Here is an 8612-nt window from a genome sequence, read left to right as displayed (position 1 = left end):
AGGACCACCTGGGCACTCACTGTTCATTCTTCAGCTCGCGCAGCCAGACCTTTTCCCTCTCCGTAGAGGCTGGCCGGTTCGCGCTCAGATTCTGGCCTGGTCGGTTCTCCTGTCTCACAGCCACAGTTTCCCCATCTATAAACTGGACTCAGCGCAGGGCGGGCACACCTGTAAGGCGAGAGGCACACTGCTTGGGATGGGACCGTCTCTTGTAACTACTCTCACTTCCGCTGTTCCCTCTCCCCCTTCTAAAAAAAACAATGTTTTTCAGTACCCAACCCATCCCTCCAAGCAACACCCTCTTCACCCTCGACCAGGACTGTCCATCCAGCTCACCTCGGTGTCCCCTCAAGGCATGGAGCAAGAGAAGGAGACATTAGGAGAACTCCACTGCCCTTCCTTACTTTGAACTCATCTGGGCCTTTTGTGAGGCCTTGCCGGACTTCCTTTTCCAGCTCCCACATTGCCCCGTGCTGACCCCATTAAAGCCCCTATTCCCTTACCTTCTAGCAGTCCTTGCTCAGCCCCCCATTACCAGCCCTGACTGGTAGACAACTCCAAGGAGGGACTTGATCTTTTTATTTATTTCTTGTTTTATTTTTTTAATTTAATTTTATTTTTGGCCGTGCTGCCCAGCTTGCGAGATCTTAGTTACCCGACTAGAAATCAAACACGGCTCCCGGAAATGAAAGCGCAGAGTCCTAACCACAGGACCGCCAGGGAACTCCCTAATATATATTTTAGCGGTTACTTTCCATTTACAGTTATTACAAAATACTGGCTATATTCCCCGTGTTGTACAACACATCCTTGAGCCTATCTTACACCCGATAGTTTTCACCTCCCACTCTCCCACCCCTGTTGCCCCCCACCAGTAACCACTAGCTTATTCTCTTTATCTGTGAGTCTGCTTCTTTTTGTTACATTCACTACTTTGTTGTATCCAGATTCCACATATAAGTAATATACAGTATTTGTGTTTCTCTCATTTCACTTAGCATAATGCCCTCCAAGTCCACCCAGGTTGCGGCAAATCGCAAACTTTCATTCTTTTATGGCTGAGTAGTATCCCATTGTGTATATACACGCCACATCTTCTTTATCCATTCATCTGATGGACACTTAGGTTGCCTCCATATCTTGGTAATTTAAATCATACTGCTGTGAACACTGAGGTGCATGTATCTTTTCGAAGTAGTGTTTTTGTTCTTTTTGGATATATTACCCAGGACTGGGATTGCTGCATCCTGTGATGAGTACTAGTTTTAGTTTTGCTTTTGGTTTTGTTTTTGTTTGGCTGAGCCACGTGGCTTGTGGGATCTTAGTTCCCCGACCAGGGATTGAACCCGGGCCCTCAGAGTCCTAACCACTGGACCACCAGGGAATTCCCCTAGTTTTAGTTTTTTGAGAAACCTCCATACTGTTTCCCACGGTGGCTGCAAGGAGAGACTTCATCTTGGTCACTGATGTTTCCAGTGCCTGATATTGTATTTGGCTCATAGTAAATGCTCCATACATTTTAAATTTTATTTATTTATTTACTTTTAGCTGCATTGGGTGTTCGTTGCTGTATGCGGGCTTCCTCCATTTGCGGCCAGCAGTGGCTATTCTTCATTGCAGTGCGTGGGCTTCTCATTGTGGGGGCTTCTCTTGTTGTGGAGCACGGGCTCTAGGCGCATGGACTTCAGTAGTTGTGGCACGTGGGCTTCAGTAGTTGTGGTGTGTGGGCTCTAGAGCGCAGGCTCAGTAGTTGTGGCGCACGGGCTTAATTGTTCCGCGACACGTGGGATCTTCCCGGACCAGGGTTCGAACCCATGTCCCCTGCACTGGCAGGCGGATTCTTAACCACTGCGCCACCAGGGAAGTCCCAAAATGCTTCACACATTTTTGCTGAATGAATGACATCTGTGACCCCAGGATGGCCAGCACAGTGCCTGGCCCACAAGAGACTTCAGCCAATACTTGATTGAATGAAAGCCCCTTCTCCTCATCCACTTAAACCCTCCTTGTCCTTCAGGAGCGGGCTCCGACCACCGGGAGGTGACCGTGAGGTTGTCAGGGGCCCCTCCTAGGCACCCATAGCGCCTAGTCACATCACCCTGAACCCTTCCCAGCTCAGCACCAGGTCCATGGGGGTTGGTGTCCATGAAGACCCTGGCAGCCCCTCCCCACCTCAGACTCACTCTGGCTCAGGGCAGGTTTCTATTCATACTTTATTTTCCTGTTTTTGTTTTTTTAGTTTTTATTAAATAAAAGGAGCAGAGGGAGGGGGGCCTGTGTCTCTCAGGCTCTGCGGGAGCCACAGGCCCTCCCCTGCCTCCCAAGGTGCACTGCGTGGTAGGCTTGAGGTGTAAGCTGGGCAGGGAGGGCAGCTGGGAGTGCTGGGAGAGGTCGGGATCCGTGACCCATCTACCCCTCCCAGGAAGACTCAGTGGGCGGGGAGAGAGGCTCCTGGACCCCGACTGGGGCTCATCCTGAGGGTTGACGGCTGGCGGGGCCAGGGCCTGAGCTCCAAGCCACAGGGCGGGACCCCAGGCCCAGCCCGGCCCCTCCCCACCGCAGTGTTCATTCACTGGAGGGTGCAGGGTGGTGGGGCAGGGTGGCCGGGCCCCTCATTCGTGGACGTCCCAGATCTCGGAGAGCAAAGGTGGCAGCTTCTTGTCCTGGAGCCGCAGGGCGAAGACCTGCTCCGAGTGCACGGAGCTGAGCGTGCGCAGGCTCACGAGCTTCATCAGCATGCGGGGGAAACGCAGCTGGTCCTGCGGGGGGACGGGAGGGCGTGGGCGCGGGTCAGCCCCTCAGCCCACCAGGAGGGCCCCTCCGTGGGTCGAGCCAGGAGAGACAGCGTGGCGCCCCGTGCGTGGACTAGGCCTGACTCCTTGTGGAGGGGACAGGGGCTTGAGGACACACTCTCGCTGAGAGGATGCTGACCAGGGCTCAGAGTGCTGTCAGGGGCGCCGGGGGCGGCGACAGAGCTGGGCTGGGACTAGGCAGCCGGCCCCTGGCCCCAGGCTGACCCCACACGGGTCTGGACTTCCTGTCCCTCCCCAAGCCGGAGGGGCTAGGCTCTGGCACCTGTGGCCTCTTGATGCGGGTGTAGGACAGCAGCGCGTCCACGTAGGGCTGCTGCAGCGCCTCGACTCGGCTCGGCTCCTGCACGTTGGGCCGGTCGGCCGAGAAGATGTTGATGGCGATGAGGAGGGCGTACTCAGCGTCGTCCAGGCCCAGGCGCCTCATGGCCCGCGAGAACTCGAAGATGGGGTTGATGAATTCCACCTGCAGGCCTGCGGAGGTGGGAGGCCCGGCCCGATGAACCCCCCTGACCCTGAAACCGGCCCCCATGCCTGGCCCCTGGCGCTGCCCGCCTTCAGCAGGGTGAGCGAAACAGCAGCAGGTAGAGAGTGCTGGTCACCCTGTAATCCCACTGCCTGTCAGGGTGCCTGGCACGTAGTAGGTGTGCCATACCTCTCGCCCGAATGAAGGAACGAGTAATGAGCGTGAACACTTAACTCAGGATTTTCTACCACCCCATCACCCCCTTCACTTCCTTCCTGCCTTCCCGGTTCCTCTCCTTGGGAAAACGAAAGAAGTTTAATCCTAGGTCACATTATGTCACCCCCTGCGGTGGCTTCCCCTGCTCACAGAGTGAAGCCCAAACTCATTCCCAGGCGGGACTCATTCATTCATCAAACTTGATTGAGCACCTACTGCATGCCAGGCCCCAGGGGAGAGATGTTTATAAGACAAAGCCCCCTGCTCCCGTGGAACTTACCTTTGGGGCTCGAGGGGACAGACAGTAGACGAATATGTAAGGAAATTATCCACCCTGTGAGATGATTCTGAGTTCTATGAATCAAGGTAACACAGGGAAGGGTAATCGGGGCCCACGAGAATCGTGTCAACATCTTAGACAAGATGGTCACCGTAGGGTGACATTGCACGAAGGCCTCCCTCGATGCAGGGTGTCTGACCCCAAGGAGAGGAGGGAGCAAGTTACCAGGATGTGTGAGTGTTCCAGGTAGGGCACCACCCGTCTTTTTTGCCTGGAACTAGACTTCCTGGGCCCTGAGACTTTTAGTATTAAAGCTGGGAAGGTCCCAAGCAAACTGGGATGAGTTGGTCACCCTAGTTCTGGACAGAGGGACCAGCAAGTACAAAAGCCCTGAGGCGGGAGCACATTTGGTGGGTTCCAGTAAGAGGGAGGCCAGTGTGGCTGCAGGAGAGTGAGTGAGAGGAGAGGGTGGGAGATGAGGGCTGAGAGGGACGAGGCCACACCCTGCAGGGCCGGTGGGCCAGGTGAGGACTTTGGCTTTTCTCCCAGTGAGATGGGAGCCATGGACAATTCTGAGCACAGGAGGGACATGAGCTAACTTGGTTGTTAATTGGATTCTTCTGACGACTGTGTGAACAAACACACTGGGTTGGGGTGGAGGTAGAAGCCCAGTGAGGGGCCCCTGCAATGTTCCAGGGAGAACCAACTGAGGCCCAGACTGCAGTAATGGCAGAGGATGCGGGGGACGTGATGTGAACCAACCTCCTCTCCAGCCCCATCTCCCTGTGCTCCAAGCCTCCTTGTGGTTCCTTAAAACCGCCCAGCTCTTCTCCACCTCAGGACCTTTGCACATGCTGACCTCCCTGCCAGAAACACTCCCCCACAACCCAGTGCTCCCCTGCCAAGCTTATACTCAAAGGGTTACTGGGACTGTCCTGGGTGTTGGAAGGGCCAGGTGTTAAAGGGAAGATGAGGTTAGGAGCAGATGTCCAGGAGTACAGAGAGGTGCCCCAGGGAGAAAGAATGGGACAGAACAAGACTTACTGAGAAAGCCCAGAGGCCGAGGGAGCGAGGCCTTTGCACGTGCATTCCCTGGTGGCTAATGCTACTCCTCACCTCCCTTTTAGGTGATCTTTCTCACTCCTCTAGCCTCAGTTCAACTACGCTTCCTCCAGAAGGCCATTGACTAGGTTACATCCCCAAGGAAGTGCTTTTGGAGGGCAGGGACCAGGGCTGCCCTGTACGGTTGGGGAGATTGTGCATTTCCTGATGGACTGAGATCCAGCCTCCCTCGTGTGAGACCAGGCTTGAGGAGAAGAGAGTATCTTCTCTTAATTCTTACCAAGATGTCCTATGTGACAGCAGAGACCCCTCTGTTTCATCCTGCGCTATGTCCCACTGTGCAGAGCTGGTGCTCAATAAACGTGCTCTTGTCTCACTACAAGGTGGGCTCAACCCTCACCCCACTTGGGAGATAAGGAAACAGAGGCTCAGACAGGGATGAGAGGGCCCCACGTCTCCCAGCCAGCAGGGACCCAGCAGAGGCGCCACTTGTGCCCCCACCGCCCAGCCTGCACTTGGCCTTACCTGCGCGGTGGAAGTCATCCTTGCTGTAGGTGAAGTCTTTCAGGAACGTGATGCACTCGGTCTCGTGGTTGTAGCGTCTGGCTGTCTCCAGTAGCATGATCTGAGAGAGGTGGGGAGAGGGATGGGCAGGGGTTTGAGGAGCTCTGTGACCCTTTAGCCACTGTCCTTCCTCTCCTGGCCTGAATGGGGGCCCTGATCTTGCCGGGATCATCCCTCACCTCCCCCCACCCCCGCCCCGCCGTTCTCACGGCCACACGGACTGCAGTCAGTGTGTTGGACACTCCGAGCTCTCTCCCTCCTCCAGGTTCAGCACCCCCAGCCTCCTCCACTCAGGACACTCTCCCCAGGTGGTTAGGAGGCATGGGGCAGAGCTCTTTGTTTTACTACCACGTACCCAGCACTTGGAATAGGGCGCGGCATACACTAGGTACTCAATGCTTATTCATTACCATTGCTTGATTCAAATGTCAACTCCCTAAATAAGCCTTTTCAGCACATTCCCTAAAGTGTGTCCCTCCAGCCCAATCCTCAATTATTCTCAGCCTCAGACCTGTTTCCGTTCTCTCCTTGCCTCGTGGGAGGCTCTGATGACTTGTTTAGTATTTTGATCTTCTCCTGTAGAATACCATCCCCACCAAGGCAAGGACCAGAGTCTGGCTTGTCACTATGCTCCCAGCATCTGTCCTGGGGCTTATCTCTTGGGTTCCTTAAGGGCAGGATGGAAGGGCCTCCCTGAGGCTGGGCGGGCCGGCCATTACCTCAATGGTAGATGCCTTCAGGAGGGCGATCTGGTCCTCGCGACCCAGCTGCAGGAAGCCAGGCACCTGCTTGGCGAAGTCCACGATCTCCTGGACTGAGATGATGGCCAGCTCCGTGAAGTGGGCAAAACGCTGCTGGCGAGCATCACGGGACTGCGGGTCTGCGCCCAAGGGCCAGGGCTGGGGACGTGGGGGGCCAGGTTACTCTCAGGATTTCTCCCATAAGCCCAAGGCTATGGGGGCCCCTTGAGGCAAAGCCTACACCCTAGGAGGCCCCCGTCTCAAAGCTCGTGCCCTCTGGAGCCTCATTCTCTCCCTGTGCCCCAGACTGCGGCCCTCTGAGCTTGACCCTCCTGGGCCCATCGCCCCTCAAGGCTGTGGAAGGGGCTGTACCGTGACTTTAGGCTGGTCAGAGAAGGAGCGTTTATTGCACTGCAGCTGGGCCGCCACCAATTGCTGGATCATTAGTTCCTGAGCGGCTGTTAACTGGACACCCTCGCCTTCCCCGGAGCCCTGGCCACCCCCGTCGGACCCTCCAGGGGAGGCCCCAGGCCCAGAGGCTGAGCTGCTGCTGACTCCCAGCCCTGTGGGTGACGACTGCTGCTGCTGCTTCCGAATCTTCTTCTTCCGGATCTGTTCTTTGGAGAGGACGCCTGTTGGGGAGACACAGCCCTCAGTAGAGGTCCCAGGCCTGGGCAGGGGCCAGGCTGGCACTGCTCCCTCCCCGGCACTCACACTGCTCCCGCATCCCAGCCTCCTTGCACTTTCGCAGCCGGCATTGCTGGCACTTGCGCCGCATGAAGGCATCCATCTGGCAGGTTCCACCGCCCCGGCAGGCATAGCGCCCGGCCCCACCTCGGATCACACTTCGCCTGAAGAAGCCCTTGCAGCCTTCGCAGCTGAGCACATTGTAGTGGAAGCCAGAGGCCGTGTCCCCGCACACCTGGCACAGCTCGTCGCCCAGCATCTTTGGAGCCGGGCCCTTCTTTCGCTTGCGCTCCGGCTCCTCTGCTGTGTCTAGGATGACTGGCGTTGGTGGACAAGCCATGAGAGACAGAGCCACAGAGAAAAACGGCAGCCAGAGGGACAGGTCCATGAGAGATCGGAGGCAAAGAGTCAGAGTGTGGAGAGTGATCCAGGGAGATGGCAATTCACAGGGAAAGATGTGTATGTCAGTGAATCCCAAAGAATGGGTCAAAATAAGAGATGTCAAGGACTAACAGAAGAAAAAAATCAACAAGAAACTGGGGTTGCCCATCCCCATTTCTGATCTTTCTCCCTTTCTAGATCCCTCCCTAAGCCTCCATACCAACTCCCAGCCCATGTCCCTGGACCCCGTCTCACCCACGACGGAAGCTGAGTTGGCCCCATCAGTGCCTGGGACATCAGGATCCGCCCCTGGGCACGGCTCAGGGCCATCCTCCTTTCCATCAGGTGAAGAAGAGGGGGTGCTAGGGCCATTTCCTGGGAGAGGGAAGCATAGTGAGTTTCTCCTGACAATAATCTGCTGGCAGGGGGATGGCTGGGTTGGGAAAGGGTCACTCACCAGGCAAGGGGGTGTCCAGGGAACTCGTGGCGGGGGTGGACATGGTGGGGTCACGGAGCAGCCTGCAGAATACAGGGGGACTGAGAGCCTTGCGGGGCCAGGGAGGGTCAGGTTAGGCCAGCCACAGGTTTTCATGGGGCTACCTCTCTTTCCTCCATCTCTCAGACTCTTCCCCTACTGCATACACACCCCACCCCCAGTCCCTGCCAGTCTGCATACCCTCCCATCCAGTTCCAATAGGGCCTGACCCCTTCTGCTCCAGGACAGCCTTGAGGTGGGTCTCAAGCCCCTCCTTCCTCTAGACTCTGACCCTCCTTTAGGCTCCCTCCACTCTAGATCCCGCCCACCGGCTTTTTCCAGATACTGTCCCTTCTGCTTCAAGTGCTCGGCCCTCACTTCCTCACTCCACTTCTGCCGAGGAAGCACCCCTACCTCTCATTCTGACCCCATCTCCTCCTATTATGCTCCGCCCACATATCGTTTCCTTCTAGGTCCTTCCCCATCCCTTCCAGGTCCCGCCCCACCTCCTCCCATCATACTCCGCCCCCACACCTCTCTCCAGGTCCCGCCCCTCTCCGAGCACCAGTGGGGGGCGGGGCTCATGGCTGCGCGCGAGGGTCTCGTGGGCGGCCTCTCGTGGGGTCCCCTACTCCCGTTGCCCTGGAAACAGCCGGGGGCTGCGCGAGCTACGGAGAGGAGACGGTGGAAGGAGAGAAGGGGGCTGAGCCAAGCAGCGCGGGGAACATCGGGAAGCCCCAGGCCCAGGGGTCCTCCCGCGTCTCCCCACAATCGAGTGCACCTGCTTGCGTACCCTGGGTCAGCTTCTCTTCCTCCTCCTCTGTATACACCGGCACGCCGACGCGACTCGGATCCCCTCAAAACTAACTTCGCCACTTCTTCCGGCAACCCCACCGTGCGTCACTTCCGGGAGTGGGCGGGGAGTCAGGGT

General features: G+C 57.0%; 1 protein-coding gene across 2 annotated transcripts; it reads right to left on the bottom strand.

The window, feature by feature from the left end:
- Positions 1 to 2198: 2198 nt before the first annotated feature.
- On the bottom strand, positions 2199 to 8612 carry NR1H2 (nuclear receptor subfamily 1 group H member 2). 2 transcript variants are annotated; one of them, XM_027079130.1, is made up of 10 exons: positions 8463 to 8606; positions 8216 to 8349; positions 7664 to 7725; positions 7462 to 7581; positions 6853 to 7143; positions 6511 to 6770; positions 6118 to 6297; positions 5360 to 5459; positions 3076 to 3284; positions 2199 to 2759 (listed from the first exon to the last, which is right to left on the bottom strand). In XM_027079130.1, the coding sequence occupies exons 3-10, from the start codon at positions 7704 to 7706 to the stop codon at positions 2613 to 2615; spliced, it is 1350 nt and encodes a 449-aa protein (XP_026934931.1). In that variant the 5' UTR covers positions 7707 to 7725; positions 8216 to 8349; positions 8463 to 8606; the 3' UTR covers positions 2199 to 2612. The 2 variants fall into 2 exon arrangements, with proteins under 2 accessions (XP_026934931.1, XP_026934932.1); XM_027079131.1 differs by having other exon boundaries at positions 2383 to 2759; positions 6853 to 7134; positions 8463 to 8612.

This window comes from Aethalodelphis obliquidens, unplaced genomic scaffold, assembly GCF_003676395.1.
Source record: "Aethalodelphis obliquidens isolate GAN/ISIS:26980383/991018 unplaced genomic scaffold, ASM367639v1 scaffold43, whole genome shotgun sequence".
NCBI classification, from domain to species: domain Eukaryota; kingdom Metazoa; phylum Chordata; class Mammalia; order Artiodactyla; family Delphinidae; genus Aethalodelphis; species Aethalodelphis obliquidens.
The sequence above is the reverse complement of the archived record's forward strand: the minus strand, read 5'-3'. Positions and strand labels throughout refer to the sequence as shown.